Here is a 17,956-nt window from a genome sequence, read left to right on the forward strand (position 1 = left end):
TGTAGTATCTAACATAGCTTTCTTGCACTATGGACATATTATTACAATACTTAACCCTGAAAAAGATTTCACTTTAATAGACTGTCAAAACTGGTTCCAATTCAAATGCTTAGTACAATCATGTAAAATATTGAAGGAACAACATACTCACCAAGGCTTGTTCAATCAGCATGAAGAACAAAACAGAATTGCCTATTTCCCTGAGACTCTGGAACACTTCTGTCCTCAGGTCAGGATACTGTATCATATCATTTAGTTGGGCTTGGTAATATCCCATTACACCTACAATAAAATCAAACAAATTCATGGCTACAATCAATAGTAAACTTTTTTGGTCTATTTTCCAGTTTTAGAATAAAGCAATATAGCAAAAAATCTATTTGAAGGTAGAATGAAATTTCATTCAAATGTAACCAATTTGGCAAATGTATCCAAAATCTGTTATAACAAATATTTCTGACATTGAATGATAGCTTAAAAACTGAACTGCTCTAAAGCTATAAAAAGATCAGAAATAACTGTCCATTTATGACTAACAATGTATTTTTCCCCATCTAAATAAATTCATTAATAACTGAAAATTTTTAAACACATTAAAAAGGAATTTCTACATATCAAAATCTCAGTACTAGTAAAACCTACCTGGAGAACCATAATCATATCTGAGAAGTCGACAGACTTGTGGCATGGCCCTGAAAAGTGTCTCTATATACTCTCTTAAGGTCCCCTTCAGCTGTAAGGCAAAAACAAAAAGATGTTGCATAATATGTTGTGCTAAGAATACCCCTACTCAACCACTTCAGTTTAAGTTGGGAAAGATATACAGAGTACAAGTTATCATGGGAGAGCATTATACCAAATATCTAAGCATTCCTTCCAGCAGAAGCTGAGAAATCTGTTACATCAATTTCTACTATGCACAACCTAAAAATTACTAAGTTTCTTGGTAGTACAGGATCGAAGAACCTAACAAGAGGCTTCCAGGAGCCTGAATCACTCACCTGGTTGAATTTTGCCTTTCAAGGGCAATAAATTAAACAAGCAGTTGTCCAACAATTTTGACTCAAGATCATTTCAGTGAATGAAAGTTTAAATTTATTATAGTTTTCAAGACATTGGCTGAAAACTGTAAAAAAAAAAAAAACAAAAAAACAAAAAACCTGTCATTTTCCCCTGTCAAGGGCAATAACTCTTATAAGAAGGCATCTGACAAATTTTCTGCCTGAAGACTTTTGTAGTCCTAAAAATAAGGATCATTTCAGTTATTGAAAGAATTTGGCTAAACCTAACGGTTTTGGAAATATATGCGAAAAACTACTGTCTGACCCCTATGTTCTATTTTTAGCAAAAGTGGCTATGTTTTTCGACGGATCAAAAAACCCCACTACAATTCTACGCAGGATACCCCAAGGAACACTTACACCTAGTTTTGTTTTAATTGGTAAAATAGTGTCAGAGGAAGATTTTTGAAAGAAATAACATTAAAAATAGCAAAAAACTTTGAAAAAGGGCAATAACTCCAACATGGCATAATAGATTAAAATGAAAATTTGACAACAGATAGATCTCATCATGCTGAACACTTTTACCTCTTTCAAAATGGGCTAAACCTAACCGTTTTGGAGATATATGCAAAAAACTACTGTCTGACCCCTATGTTCTATTTTTAGTAACGGCAGTCATGCTTTTCGACCGATCAAAAATCCCCAAATCAGTTCTATGCAAGATACCCCAAGGAACATTCATATCAGGTATAGTTCCAATTGTTCAAGTAGTGTCAGAGGAGAAGATTTTTGAAAGAAATAACATTAAAAATAGCAAAAAACATTGAAAAAGGGCAATTACTCCAACATGGCTAAATAGATTAAAATGAAAATTTGACCGCAGATAGATCTTATCATCCTGAACACTTTTACTCCCCATGTCAGAATTTGGCTAAACCTAACTGTTTTGGAGATATATGTGAAAAACTGTCTGACCCCTCTGTTTTATTTTTAGTAATGGCGGCCATGTTTTTCGATGGATCAAAATTCCCCTCACCAGTTCTATGCAGGACACCCGAAGGAACATTCATACCAAGTTTGGTTCCAATTGGTCAAATAGTTTCAGAGGAGAAGAGTTTTGAAAAACGACGAAGGACGCCAAGTGATGGCAATAGCTTTTGGCCAGGTGAGCTATAAAGGGAAGACACGATACATATTGTCACGAAAAAGCAATATACCAAATATCTTAGCATTCCCTGTAATAGAAGCTGAGGAATCTGTTATGAAAATTTTCATTATGCAGCACATAAATAATTACTTAGTTGATCAGTAAATATGAAGTAGATGATCAACAAACATGAAATGGGGAGACACGGTACAAGTCATCATGAGAAAGCAATATACCAAATATCTAAGCATTCCCTCCAGCAGAAGGTGAGAAATGTGTTACAAAAAGGTGTAACAGATGAATGGACTGATGGACAGACAAGGGGATTGCAAAATGGTATAATAATTACAAATATAGTTGCACATGTTGTTATGCTAAGTATACCCCCACTTAGGAAGTTAAATTGGACAGTCCCAAAATTGCTAACACCATATGCCCCACCTACCAGTATTTAATGGCACACACTAAATTAGAAATCTGTCTATCCATTAGGAGCTGAGATTATTGGGACAAAATTTTGGCAGACATAATGACTAAAGGATAGACAATCAATATCATAAAATATATCATGTCTCATGCATTACACTTACACAATGTGGGCAAAATAAAAATATAGGATACTGTTAACATCCCCCTTTTTTTGCACTGCACATTGTACCAACTTTCCTGAATTTTAAGGTGTTCAAATGGCGTCTAGGACATAAGCCCCCTGGACAAAAGCCCCTTGGATAAAAGCCACCATCTTATAATAAGCTTAATGTAAAAAATATAAATTTATTGTTTATTTTTGTTTGGTTGGTTTTTTGTGTGTATTTTTTTTATTTTTTCTTATGTTGTGAGTTCCTTTTATATTGGTCTTGCATTTTTCTTTGTCTTTTTTAATTCTATTTAGTGTATATAGGAAGTTTTTTCTTTGTATTATAATGGTTCAATTTGTTTTTTTTGTCTCCATTTTTGTTGGTTTGTCATTTATGTGTATATTTTTTTTAATTCTGTTTAGTGTATTTAGGAAGTTTCTGTCATGTAATAAAATGGTTCAATTTCTGTGTAATATTTTTTCAAGGGTACATTTCTTTTATATATGAAATTGTATTTCTTATTTACCAGAATCATTCGAAATTTCATCAATGAAATAAGAAAAGCTGCCAGTAATACAATTTTTCAAAAAGAAAACAAAGTGACTGTTTTTAGATATATTTCCTTATTAAAGAGTGTATATTTGACAACTGTTATCATTTTATCATTTCATTAAGAAATTAAATTTCAAAATGTTCACATTCAGAATTAATAGAAATATTATTCATAATTGATAAAATAATTTCTCTTTTGTCCTGATCCCGTTCAAATGAGTGTAAAACATTTGTTTGTAACTTTATGAAATACAAATTATTTTACAAAACTAAAAAAAATTAATATCAGTATAAGTTCACTATAAGAAAAATTTACAACCACAAAAAATAAAAAAGTATGTAATCTCATCTCCTGATAGAAGTTTCTTGATTCTTACTGACAAATTCAATCCCTTAACATCTAATATGACTATCGAACAAAATTAGTTCAGTAAAACTTCAGATATTATTACTACTACTGATTATTGAGAGATCAGAGACTGAGAAACAAGAATTAGAATTTCTAATTGGCCTTACTCAATATTTTTATTTAGAAAAGATAACACAACAGGTCAAGGTGATAGGGAAATCAAAAGATATAATATCAGAACATTAATAAATCAGAACACAATCCAGAGACGACAACCAGTCAAAGAAAACAGACACACACAACAAAGAACATGAAAATAACTAAAATACAGTGCACTTATAAACTTAAGTAAATAAGCAATCCAGACTCCACTAAAAACAGGAGCATGCACCAAGTGCGCTGGTAGGGTAAGCTTCTACTTTTCTTAAAACACCCGCTGAGTTGCTCATAAAATGTCCTGTACATGGTGGATGAAAGAGGAAGGAAAAACTATGACAGATTGGTTTTCATAGTGCAGATGATTACACCATAAAAATGACAAAATGATGAATATCAAAACATACAACAAGAACTTAATTACACTTACCAAAGCTTTGACAATTTTAAGAAGTTCCTCAATGACTACTGCTATCCCCTGGTAACCAAGTAACTTAGTCATGGCTCTGAAATGTTGTGGACCAACAAAACCACTGTACAGACTGTATATTGCACTGTAGGAACTTGTTAAGGCCTGGAAGAAATTTTTGAAAGAAAATAAAAAGATAAAACAACAATAATCTCCCTTAAAATAATTTTATTTGATCATTTAGACATGTGTAATTTCATATTTAGAAATGCACACTGATCATGTAGACATGTGTAATTGTATATTTAGAAATGCACTGATCATTCAGACATGTGTAATTGCATATTTAGAAATGCACACTGATCATGTAGACATGTGTAATTGCATATTTAGAAATGCACACTGATCATTCAGACATGTGTAATTGCATATTTAGAAATGCACACTGATCATTTAGACATGTGTAATGTAATTGCATATTTAGAAATGCACACTGATCATGTAGACATGTGTAATTGCATATTTAGAAATGCACACTGATCATTTAGACATGTGTAATTACATATTTAGAAATGCACACTGATCATTTAGACATGTGTAATTGCATATTTAGAAATGCACTGATCATGTAGACATGTGTAATTGCATATTTAGAAATGCACACTGATCATTTAGACATGTGTAATTGCATATTTAGAAATGTACACTGATCATTTAGAACATGTTAATATGAACAATCTAGATGAGATCAATAAAAGTTAGCAGTACTACTTGTTGCTTTTTTAAAAAAATTTGAGTAACAAATGTACCTAATCTTACAATTTTTAATGACCTGTACCTATCATGCCCACTATTCATATTTTTTTCCTATAACACAAACAACATGTATATGTATGGCAATAAAATAGCATTATAGGTGATATTCAATTAACTTATCAAGCTGATCTACTATAATCGACGTCACATACAGCACATTTTAAAATTAAAGCTCTACTTTTTAAACCATCGGGACTTACCGCTAGAGTTGTCTCTCTTTTATTTAATCTGAAGATAGTTCGCATATATGCATGACATGTAAGTACCAATGAGTCGCTTATTGGCTTAAATCGTGCAGAACAAATCCTTACGGGAAAATCCCACACTAATATCCACCATGTTGGTTTCTATGGGACGATTTGTTTACAAACGAAGTTTGTAAGTTCCCGTTGAACTCCGGTGACAATCATCTGCTTGATCAACTTCTCAGTATTGTACGTTGTTCGCGTAAAATGGATCTGAGATATCCGAACTTACGACGAAATGCATTCTGGGTTCTTCATTTTTTGGACAAACCAATTAAACGTTAACAACATCTCCTAGCAACCCAATCACTGTAAACATGGCTGACTTTTGACAATGTAAATATTGGGACCGAGAATTAAAATCTCACTGGAATTTAACGATTCAATGTTTACGGAAAAGCCGTTTGGCTAAACGAATGAGCAAGTCATTTAAGCCAATTTAAACAACGGTAGGTGTCAATAAAGTCGTGGAAAATATTTTTATTCAAATTTTAACAGTATCGTATTTATGTGACGCCGAGTATAGTTATTTAACCATATGAGCAAGCAACTTGCAGTCATATGTCCCCCATTGCTGCAAAAAAGTTGAAGTGCAAAGGTTCTATAACTCCTGTGTTGAATATAAATGCTGTGCAATATGGTCAACTACACATGGTGACTTTACTCCTAGCATTGCATAGCGGTGAGGGACAAAAAATTTACCAAGGAATACTACAATGGTCATTCCGCAAATTTAAATTACTACTGAAATGTTAAGTTTCAATGAAAAGTCTAAAAAATTAATAAATAAAAAAATTAACAAAATAACCAAATTCTTATTAATCCCAAAAATTGATCTGAATAAATGTGCCATCACAGAACATTTAAATAACCTTACCTTTGTTCCCCAGATATAGTAAGGTGATGGATTGGGTGGTTTGTCCCTCTGACTGGCAGGAGCAAATGGCAGCTTGGTCTTTACAAATCTATAACACAAATTTATTTTAAAAAATTCCTTTGGTCTTGTGTACAACCATTATGTATACAACAATGTCTTTTCAATCAATTACCTTAATGTTGATGTTGAACCAATTTAACTTAAGGTTTTCAGAAGACTTCAAGAGTCTCCTGTTTACAATGTCGAACAGACATGCATCTGTCTAAATGTAAGTAAAATCTATATATTTAATAATAAAAAAAACATGAAAATTCTATGTGTGTCTATTAGATTAAGTTAAACTTTGAAACATATTTGTTTTTCAGGAATATTGTGTAAAAATACAGGTTTACCAGATTTTTTAAAAATATTTATTGTTCTTCTATAATGGGTCATATCCAGCCATACTAGTGCTTACCTGGAAGTAGCAGCATTGAAGCAATAGTTTGGCAAGAAGTCGTAGTTGACCTCCCAGAATACATGTAATGTAATCCTTCCATATGGGGCTGATACATTGTGGTTGGCCTCACGTAACATGGCATCAAAGTCATTTAACGTCAAATGTTTCCCCATAAGTTTATGGGTAAGCCTATTGCACTCAACAAGTCCTTCCAATTCCTGGAAAAAAAAAAAAAAATACATGCAGAAACATAATGTAAAATGATGAATTGAAAATCAAGAGAACCATTTGTAAACCGCATGCACTTTAGACTAAAGTTCCTTCTTTTTTTAAGACAAAATTTAAACATATGCTCATTGGAATATGCATTGGAGATAAAATGTAGCAAATAATATGTAGATTAAAAATACATGTTAGGTATGTTTTAAAAATTTGCTTTTACCGGTAACTTCTTTTCTATTTTGAATCTGGTTATTTCATTCCAACTCAAATTTATATAGCCTAATATCAATTTTCAATTGATCAGAGTTCACTTTAATATAAGGACATAAAATAACATGTCTAAATTTTGCACTTGAACTTGAAATAAAAGCCAAAAACCTACCCCTCCTCAACTTATACAATATACTTACAACTATACCAGTAATGTCCCCAGCTTCAAACCGAGAAATAGCAACATCTAAGGCTTTCTGTAGGGAAGCATTCACTCTTTGTCCAATAAGTTTGTTCAGGTCTATAGATCTACCTAATATCTGCAAAAGAACATAATGATATCTGAGTGACCATGCTTCTCCACACCCCACATTCAAATAGCCTGGACTCCAATATATCAATAAATTCTCTTTATAGTCCCTCTCAGTATTTCATTATGTTATAAGTAGTAATCCACACAATCTCAAAGCCCCTAAGATTCAAAGTCCATCACTACTGTTAATTTTAAATGTAAATAGTCCAAGCTTCTATTTAAGAAATACATTAAATTCACTTAACAGTACCATCATTGTCAGATCAGAGCTACCTCAAACTTCTCTATGGGGACAAAGCATTTTTGTTTCTTTCATGGGAATTTTTTAAATGACCAAGTGGCAGTGATATAAATTACTTAATCATTCTTATAATATTAACAAGCCAAGGCCATTTAAAATTGATTCCTTGGTTTTCAGGCCACTTTCCACAAAAAAACCCCCAAAAAAACAAAAAAAAAACCAAACAAACAATTAGGGATGGAAGAATGTATTTTTACATATGAATACCCCTAAAAGTGATATGGATGTCATGATTGAAACTTGACTATCTTGGTATTTTAATTACCTGTACATGTCTCTGTTTGAGTAAAGTATCATATCTGTTGGCAACTGGATAATTAATTCTAACATTCTGGCTTACACATTCTGCTCGGAATCTTTTGTCCAACATAATACTGGAGATAAATATGATCATTTCAGTCTTTTTCATTCAATTTTATTCAACCTGTTTTAGTGACCACCTAAATTCAGCAAATAACCTGTCTTAAACATATCCCTATGTGGTATAATATTAACCTGGATTTAAAGACTACCTGTTTTATGTGGCCATAGTTTGGCTTTTCCGTGGAAGATCACTTCAGACAGGTTTTCACAATATACCAGCAGTGTATCAGAACTTTTAACAGTTTTCCGGTACAATAAACATGTACAGTGACCTCAGTGTACCTGCATTAACCACAGTTTATACATGTATAAACCAATATTTTTTTTTCAAAATGTCATACCTTAGTTTGGAAAAAAACAGGATAACAGAACAACTTTGCCAAATACCTCATGGTAACACTGAGACAAAATTTGTGAAAGACGTAAGTTAAATAAAAATTAAATAAAACCTAGTGAGAGTTCCTCTGGTTACAAAATTTGCCCAATTTAATTCTTTCCTATAAGTACACATACCTTCCAGCAAGATGTTTGTAGTAAGCAAATATCTGGTCACTAAGCTTGTACACAAACTGATCAAAACAAAGATTAACCTGGAATACAGAATAAATACATGTACATGTATCATAATATACTAATCCTACATAAACTTTGTAAAACTTAGATAATACTGTTCTTTAAAACAGGTAAATAATGTTAACATGCAAATGCTACACCTTAATTCTTCAGGAAATTGCTCTTAGCAAGTTAAGGGGACCCATGCGAGACAAGATCAAGCACGCTCGTCTTGACTCGTTCTCTTAACCAATGAAACAACTTAAAAGTGGCAGGGTCAAAGACATATTCAAAACAAAGGCAAAAGAAAATTTGATGTCACTATATACTTTGTTTCCTGAAATGACAGCATACTTTAAGAGAACTAGACAAAATAAACACATCGAATATTTTCATGGGTACTTATATTCATTGCAGATCAAAGATTTGGTTATAATTCACTTGAGAAATTCTTTGTCTTTACACTCGATTTCATGCTCCAGTCCAGTTGGATTTCTCAAACTCCAGAATGATAACCCAATCTTTAATCTCCTCATGTAAGAACCTTTCATTCTTCTTAAACTACTTCTACATTTGAATAATCAGCAAAAAACTTTTCATTCTTCATTAAGTCGGTGTTGTTGTATTGAATTTGAAAAGTGCTGAGTTGTTCTGTTTTGATCATGTGACCAACAAGAAATTCCTGACATTTTATTTCTACATTCTCTATTATATTTGTCAGCTTTGCTAGATTATTAGTCTTTTACAAATATAAAGATATCAGAAATAACCATTGGAAGGTTGGATGGTACGTACAATGGTATAGACTTAATCCTGTACCTATCTCACCATGGTTTACCATACAATGGTATAGACTTAATCCTGTACCTATCTCACCATGGTTTACCATACAATGGTATAGACTTAATCCTGTACCTATCTCATCATGGTGTACCATACAATGGTATAGACTTAATCCTGTACCTATCTCATCATGGTTTACCATACAATGGTATAGACTTAATCCTGTACCTATCTCATCATGGTTTACCATACAATGGTATAGACTTAATCCTGTACCTATCTCACCATGGTTTACCATAAAATATTACCTCAGCTTCTACTTCATCATACAGAAACTGTTGTCTAAACATGGTTAAGGCATAGTTAGCACTGTCATTGTAAAGATCTAATGGGTAGAGGATGTACCTGAAAAATAATTAAATAAAGCATAAATCTACCATAATAAAGTACTGATTTAAATGTAAAAGTATCTAAGCCTAATCCTAAATGACGCAGATCCTTATATTAGCTAATGCCATCATTAATTTTCGCTGAATCCTGCATCCCAGGTTCTATTTAAACTCAATACATCAAACAGACCCTCAGCAGGTTTCTATTAAAACTCAATACATCAAACAGACCCTCAGCAGGTAATACACGTCTTAAATATTTTTTTCTGTGTAATGCAGTATCATAGAGAACATTCTACATATGTGAAAACAGACAATGTGTTTCTACAGTGTCAAAATCATGAAGTTTCAATGTTCAATTGTATTTAAGAGTTTTGAAATCAATGAGGTTTTAACAGTTTTAATAGATGAACCATCACACATCTTTACAAAGGACTTTCTTGCTTATGAAAAGAATGTAAGTTGATTTTATCCCTATTCTTATGTTTTCAGAGTAATGATTGTAAATGTTAGATTACCACTACTCGTGAAAGATCTTTGTAATGTAAAGGGAGATAATTCAGATCTAACTTACTCCATCATTGCAGGATCTTTGGTTTCCAGGATGTGGTCTGTCAGTATCCAAGGCATTGACATCTCGATTGGAAACTTAAAATAGAAAATAAAACCCCTGGCATTGTAAAAATTTCACATTTTTTTTCTTATATGCAACAGTATGATCAAGGATCATAAAAAGCTGATAATGACCAAACTCAAATTTATCCTCTATTTCTGAAGAATAACTTGTCAGACTTGAAACATGTGAATTTGTTAGGTTACACAACACACCTCTTATTCAATCACCAAACAATTAAAAAATACATGTACATGGAAATTGACCACACACAAATTTTAGCACACATGAAATAAAATATACTGTGGAAAAAGTATCACTACAAAAATATATTAACCTATTTTTAACTATACTCTCTTGTTTTTCTCTTATTTAAAGTTACTTTTTTTTAACAAGGCAGGGGCAATTCTTTGTAATTCTTAGCTCACCTACATTTGGGAGCAAGTGTCACACAACAAGGCAGCAAACCTCATGCATTATTTTCTGATCTTTATGTGTGAATATGACAAATTTTGGTAAAGTATGGGTCATCTTCAGATTAAACTGTAGGTACATTGTAGAAACTTGATTGAACATTTAACATTGAGAAATTTCCAGTGAAGCCTATAGAGAATGACAGTAGTGGTTTCAAGCCGTAAACAAAATAGATGTACAAATTCAATACAGGCTGACAAATCAGGCAAAATCAAACATCTGTTATGTTGAATAACTGTTGTATAACTACACACAGTGAATAGAAAAGGACTGGTCTTTGTTTAAAAAGAAAATACAGGCTATTAGCAAATTTACCTGTATTCTTCTGCCCATGGTCATTTCAAGGAAAAATTCTCTGTACCATAACTGTGACAGGTCACAACATTTGTGTAGAGATTCTGAAATCAAATGATGTAAAAAGTGGCAGAAATGAATATTTCCATATAATGTTATACCAGTCTTAGTAAATATATGTATTTGTATATAAAATCCATTGTTCATTCAGTAATGATCATTACCGTTACATTAAGTTATAACTCTTTACATAATAGCCATTAACGAAAATGAAAAATTATCCCCTTACTGTTCTTCCACCCCCCCACCCTAAGTTTAAACTTTCATCATTTGGCCATGATTTTGTTGTTCAATGCTCAATGAAAATTCCTAATTCTTGAGAAATTTAATAGAACTTCATACCATTAAAGTTGAGAAGGTAATGCCAGAAAAACGATGTCTTGTGGAAATTATCAATAATCTGAAGATGATTAATGTCAATTTCTTTTCGTAACGTCTTCTTCCCACCACTCTTGTCAGCGATTAAAGATTCTAACATAGTTCTCACCATGTAAAGCTGCAACACAGAATGTTATTACAAAAGTGAAAATCAACAACAATGATAGTTCTTTTTTTTGTCACTAAAATCCTTCCAAAAAACACTCTAAGTATGATGCAGCTGTCACAAAAAAATATAGTTGTCGGACACTTATACTCAACTTTACACAGCCAAATGTGCCACATATGATAATCATATGGTGCTCGATTCATATGACAATCATATGATATTTATCATGCGGTAGTCATATGATTATCATATGATTTTCATATGATAATATGGGCTTGAAAACATATTATAATCCTATGTTTGTGAAAAACATGTGATTATCATATGATAACCATGTGATTACCATATGTTATATGAAACATATGATTATCATCTGGTGCTTGATTCATATGATAATCATATGATTCTCATGTGTGGCACATTTGCCTGTGTATTATCTAAATGGTTTTCATGGCTTGAGAACCATAGAGATGACTTTGAATGGCCTCAGTACAGAAGGTATTGCACAATAACTTGTATAAATTCTGTTTATTGGAAGTGAAGCTGTATATAATCATATATATAGACCATACCTGTGTGGTAGAAGGACCAACATTCCTCCTTGGGACTTTAATATTAAAACCCTCGTCTTCTTTCTTTCCTCTCATGGCAGGGTCATCCTGGGGTTCAACTCCTCTCAGCCAATCAGCACAGGTGTCTCTCACAGCCATAATAATTCTAAAATAAAATATAGTAAAGAACACAATCCTAATAAAAAAATAAATTAGCCTAAACCAACAATAATTTAAATTACAAATAATTTGTCTGTTTGTTACATATCAAAAAGGCTGAATATTTTTTGTAAGTTTAATTTTAATATGGTGACAAATTTTCACAATGACATCAAAGTAATATGACGATAATTTAATGTTTATCATAAATTTATGTTTTACCTCCAATCACTTAAAAAATCAATACTAAACTCAAAAGTACAGATCAACCCAAAATATTACTCATAAGTTCTCGATATCTAATTTATTTCACTTTGACATGATACTTTACTGTCTTTGACACTACTAATTTCTATATCAGATCTTTATATGTTATTTATTTTCATTTTTGTGTAACAATTTTATATGTGGTGAATCAATAGTACAATATTGCTATGTCAGAAAGTACTATAATGCATTTTTTTAAAACTTTATATCATTTCAAAAATATGACTGAGTTGCTATTGGCATGATAAACACTTGAAATAGAAAACATTTCTTTATACTAAAGTTCAATTTCTCATTTTTTTCAAATACCAGGTATAAAACAAAATAATAACAAAGCAACAAAACAAAAATGATTGAGGTAAAAACAAGCGACCTGTGAGCTACTACTCACTGAGTATACCCTGCTCCTCCCAAAAAAAAAATGTATTTCCCCAAAGTCGGTACACAGGAAGTAGTTATCCAACAGGGTCGTGATCTGTAAGTGTGGTACAAAATTTTTTACATTTGATCAAATATGTTTAAAAATAAACAAAGTTAGTAAACCGAAAATAATTGTTAACAGGACAAAAATCGGTAAGCTGGATATAGGACAACTAGCTATCCCCCCTATTTGAAGGGGGTTAATCAAAAATATTGCCAACCTAAATGTACACTATTTTTTCTTAATTTACAGTATTTCACTTATGTACATCCGATGCTACACTGTATTCGATCTTACACTTTAATGACATCATTTTTCTTCCTGACAGATTTCCTCAGTGGTTCTCTTACAGTTATCTGTACAAAGCTCTGTATGTCAGCATAGATGTGACGTCGAATGGCATCAAGGAACACTGATTCCATTCTGGCCATCAATAACTGTAGACCTTTGATCATAGCAATAACTTCTATAATGGCGAACTTTTCATCACTAGAATAGTTGTATCTAGTTGACTGAAATGAATGAACACAGATAATTAAAGATACTATTAATTGTATATGCTCTTTGAACTACTGTGAAGCTTCTTATATCTGTGGGTAACAATTTTCATGGCTTTTAAAATCAGAGACTTAGTATGTTTATGAATTTGTGGTTTTTGTGAGTTCATGTCAGCTGTTAATAAATTGAAATGTTACCTTTCATTGTAAGTTCGAATTCCAAAATGCAAAAGCAAAAACTGGAACCCCACAAAAATAGTTCTTTGACTTAATTATAACTGCCCATAGGAGGAAACTATCAAATTTAACAACATTGTAGAAGAACTATTACTCACAGTACTGTTTTATCTATACAGGGTAAGTAATAATTATTGTTGGTAAGTTTGTTGATAAAAAATTAAATTAGATTCTGAATAAAGAGTGTATTCCTAATTAAGTATAAAGCTGGGTGCAAAGGTGATGGTACATGGAAGTAAAGTAAAACAATACAAAACAAATCATGTAAAGTACAGATCTATCCAAGCTTGTCTCCTTACCCTTTCATACTCTTCAGCATCTGCAGGACAGTCTTTGTTCTGATGTTGGTCTGTAGGATGTAATAACTTCCAAGAATACTGAAACATAAAAACAATGGTATTGACAACTATTTTTTTTAGAATTTGTCCATGAGATAATATAATTTCTTCACATATACTGTATGTAGTTTGACTATTAATAGTCATATAATTGAGAATCTACATGATTAGTATACCATTTAAATACAAAAAATTTAATATTGAAAGTATCATCAGTTTGACAACAACCTGATATCCATTTTTTACTGCAGGCAGTAGTTAGAATAGAAATGATCCGAAAGTAAAAATATAAAAAAGTTGTTGATAATACATAGTTTTTCGGCATTTACATTTTACAATTGATTGACAGTTATATTATCCTTCATTTAAAGGACAGCATAAATTGCAGAGTTGATACTGAATCAAAATCCCTACAGAATTAGCTGGTTCTAAGAGGTGTTGACTTTCTATGAAGGCATCAGACCTCTTTCCTCTTTCTTGCTCATCTACAGAATTAAGATGCCTAACTTCCTATACATTCTAATCAAAATCCATTGAGCAGTTTAAGATGTGGACTCACAAGATATGTAGACAGAAAAAACAAATGGACAGACATACTAACATAAAGGATGATTCAATGTTTGTAGGGTATAAAAAACTCCCTGCTTTTAACCCTAACACAGTCAGACTTACTAATTCCATGACTTGCTGAGTCCATGCAGACATAAGTTGTAGGCCTCTGAGGGCCAAGTCTGTCAATTCTCTGTTCTCTTCATCAGTACGAGGGGCCTCCCTTGTTGTAGTGATGGCCTATAAAATAAAACAAAAGTAATGTCACATACATGTTACTATAAATACTCTAACAATGACCTATGACATCATGGTAACAGATGAAAGCAGTATCTTTAAATTGACAGTAATTTTGGTAGATAAAAAAAATAACGGATATATCCTGTTGTTATAAAAAACAAATGAAGGCTATGAAAATAGCCAACTGAAAGTTATATATGACCTGCTGAAAGAAAAAAACAAACTTTTCAATAAATAAAAATGATGCTGCACAATAATTATATAGGTTAGCATGCATTAACTGTCAACCTTCAAAGCACAAAGCCATAAAGCAAAAGAGTAATGAAATCTGCAGATGATATTGGAGGTTTTTACTGACAAGAGATATGGTTTTCTAGTTATAGGGTATGTAAGTCTTATCACGTGACTCCATGGTTTCATGAGAATGGGTCCCTTTCTACCATTCAAATGCACAGAATTTATAAATAGAAGATTTTGCATTGTAAAGCAGCATTTCCAAATCTAAGAAGTAAACAGCAAAATGCAAATCAGTCTCTGGATTTCAATATGCTCTACATCAGAAATTCCAGAAAAAAATATGAAACTAAAAGTCCTATACAAAAGTTATCAAGCTAAGATAAAATTACAGAAACAGAACAAAGTGAAGAATAGCCAGTGGCTACAGCACAAACTTGTTGGTAGATAGTCCATCAAGATATGTAGATCATTCATTACTTTAAAGCTTCAACACTTTTGGTTTCTTTGTATGAGTTAAAGTCAAAGTGTTCTTTAATCTTACTCAACAACCCTGAAAAGCATGCTGTAATGACAGATATCATACTGTTTAGTGGTTATTATCTACATTTTCTGCATGATACTGTACCTCATTCTTCATTCTTAATTTTATCTAAAAATCATTACATGTAGTCAATTTGCATCCCTCATGTACATGTATTCAGACTTTAGATCATGTATTGTGTTTGTTCTTTATAATGTCTTTTTGTGGCTTGTTAAAGGCTTGTAAACAAATCAGCATACTGCAAGTTAAAAGCTAACAACACTCTGCAGTAAAAGCTAAATCAGGTCAAAATTTTCGATTACCTCTTTTTCTTTAATCAAGAAAATTTAAGATGGGATTCTAATAACTGTAGTAACTCATAAATCTAACAAGATATGTATCCCTACCTCATTACTGTGTCTTGCTAACTGACTAATGTATGACATATGGTCCTCTCGTATTGCCTCTAAATTTCCCAGTAACTTGGACTGAGCACTTGGTGTTGCAGATTCACATGCTGGCCATTTTCCTGGGTCAAAGTTCATACTGAATTTAATGTAGTGGTATGGATTGATCTGCATATCACCGTACAGAGGGACGACTTCTAATTGCTGTAAAAAATACCAAGGTTTCATTAGTTATATTTTGATACTTGAAATGTTTTTGATTAACATAGTGTAAACTTCTGTCTTGTCCCAGGATTTCCCCTTGTTTATGCCTTCAGTATAGATTACACTTCTGTTTAAAGTGTTTATCAAAAATTTTAATTAACAAAACTGCACACCACAATAACCTCTATCGAGCTATTTTAGTCTCTTTTATACTTAATAACAGGGGTCGTGCTGGGCTTCGCCAATGTCGCAATTTGCGATTTTTTATTTTATCTGGCGACAAAAATAACCTGTTGGCGACTTTCTTGGCACCTAGGTTTTGTACATTCAAATTGACAGGAAGTTTATCAGCAACAGATATTCTCTCTAATTAAACAATTGTGTTGACACCTGGTCAGAGTTAATTGACCATGACCAATTTACGCCTGAAGGCAATTAAAGGTAATTAGTCCAGGCGACTGGACTGACAATATCCTCATGGGAGGTGTCAATCAAATGTAAATATATTACTGAGCCAATCAAAACTCTCATCATCTGGTCAAAGGTAAACACAATTAAGGCCAAGTGCACGTGGCTACACACAAGTTTCACAACCCTATTTAACCATGTGATACATTCAGAAACAGACTTACCTAATAACAGAATAAATTAAATCCAATTAACAATGATTATCCCATCAGGAAGTGTCTAAATACTTCAAAATGAAAGAATTGATAAAAGAAAATGGATGACATTTGTTTACACTTTTGCCATGTGACTTTTTGGGAAAATCGGTAAATAATATAGAATGGCGATTCCCAAAATCTAATTAAGGAAATACTATTCAGATATCAAGATAATTAAACAGGGACACAATTAATGGTCCATGGTACAAACTGTGGTTTGATAGAAATTTTATCACTTGAAAAAAAAGAAAGAATCAAGTTTATATTGTATTAGATGAATTAGACCATAAAGGACAAAGGTGAACATGTTTTACAATCAGAAACTGTATGAGAATAGTAATATAGTCTTTAATAGAATTAAAATACCTGTTTCTGGAGTAGTACTTAATAGTGACAGACTAAAAAACCTAAAAAGCTAAAAACCTACTTTATACATGCATCAAGAGTGAATCTTAGGTACATGTATGTCATGAATGGAGAGGTTATTTTGATGAATTGACACAGATAATTCATCAGTGAACTTAATACAGTGGATTCCGCTTAATTGCATAGCCTATTTGCCAGTAAAAATTATGCAAATAACCGGGCTATTCTTACAACCGAAATTACGATTTTACCGGAAGTGTGAGTTCAGGTAAGACAATGATACTGTGGATCAACCAGGGATATCACTGTTCAACATTTCTGATCTGGTATTTAATTGTTATAGACCTTCTCATTGTATTGTTCTTTTATCAATAAATAATAATATATATTGTGTTTGTCTTGTTTATTGACCTTCTTTACGTTGTGTATATTTATAAGTAAAACCACGTGTTTCACATCTATAAATAGTCAAGTAATTTCCTGACCTTTCTACGAAAGAAAATCCCATATTTCATATTTCAGCCAGGATTCAGTGTAATATTTATCAATGTTTGCAGTTTGTGGGCTTTTGAAATGGTCTGTGTTTTTTTATTCCTCTGTTCATTGTACACTGATAGTTGTGTATTATACGCGTCATTGACCTCGATATATTCCTATGAAGTGTG

At 32.2% G+C, this 17,956-nt stretch overlaps 1 protein-coding gene across 4 annotated transcripts in view; it reads right to left on the reverse strand.

Annotated features, from left to right (window-relative positions):
• Positions 1–17,956, reverse strand: part of LOC148604172 (cytoplasmic FMR1-interacting protein 2-like) — a 41,719-nt gene that overhangs the window by 13,791 nt on the left and 9,972 nt on the right. For 2 of the 4 annotated variants that reach the window (XM_088551089.1, XM_088551088.1), the window contains exons 8-25: positions 16,057–16,260; positions 15,755–15,778; positions 14,776–14,892; positions 14,065–14,142; positions 13,329–13,543; positions 12,206–12,350; positions 11,489–11,642; positions 11,108–11,190; positions 10,280–10,353; positions 9,625–9,721; positions 8,495–8,571; positions 7,884–7,992; positions 7,205–7,324; positions 6,591–6,790; positions 6,134–6,221; positions 4,217–4,360; positions 643–733; positions 152–282 (exon numbers count right to left, since the gene is read on the reverse strand). In XM_088551089.1, the coding sequence (XP_088407215.1) occupies positions 152–282; positions 643–733; positions 4,217–4,360; positions 6,134–6,221; positions 6,591–6,790; positions 7,205–7,324; positions 7,884–7,992; positions 8,495–8,571; positions 9,625–9,721; positions 10,280–10,353; positions 11,108–11,190; positions 11,489–11,642; positions 12,206–12,350; positions 13,329–13,543; positions 14,065–14,142; positions 14,776–14,892; positions 15,755–15,778; positions 16,057–16,260 (2,151 nt within the window). The remainder of the gene's footprint in view (positions 1–151; positions 283–642; positions 734–4,216; positions 4,361–6,133; positions 6,222–6,590; positions 6,791–7,204; positions 7,325–7,883; positions 7,993–8,494; positions 8,572–9,624; positions 9,722–10,279; positions 10,354–11,107; positions 11,191–11,488; positions 11,643–12,205; positions 12,351–13,328; positions 13,544–14,064; positions 14,143–14,775; positions 14,893–15,754; positions 15,779–16,056; positions 16,261–17,956) is intronic. The other 2 variants (XM_088551091.1, XM_088551090.1) reach the window with 1 other exon arrangement.

The sequence above is a fragment of the Perna viridis genome, chromosome 10, assembly GCF_037379345.1.
Source record: "Perna viridis isolate PV_CMFRI_1.1 ecotype Kerala chromosome 10, ASM3737934v1, whole genome shotgun sequence".
Classification (NCBI taxonomy): domain Eukaryota; kingdom Metazoa; phylum Mollusca; class Bivalvia; order Mytilida; family Mytilidae; genus Perna; species Perna viridis.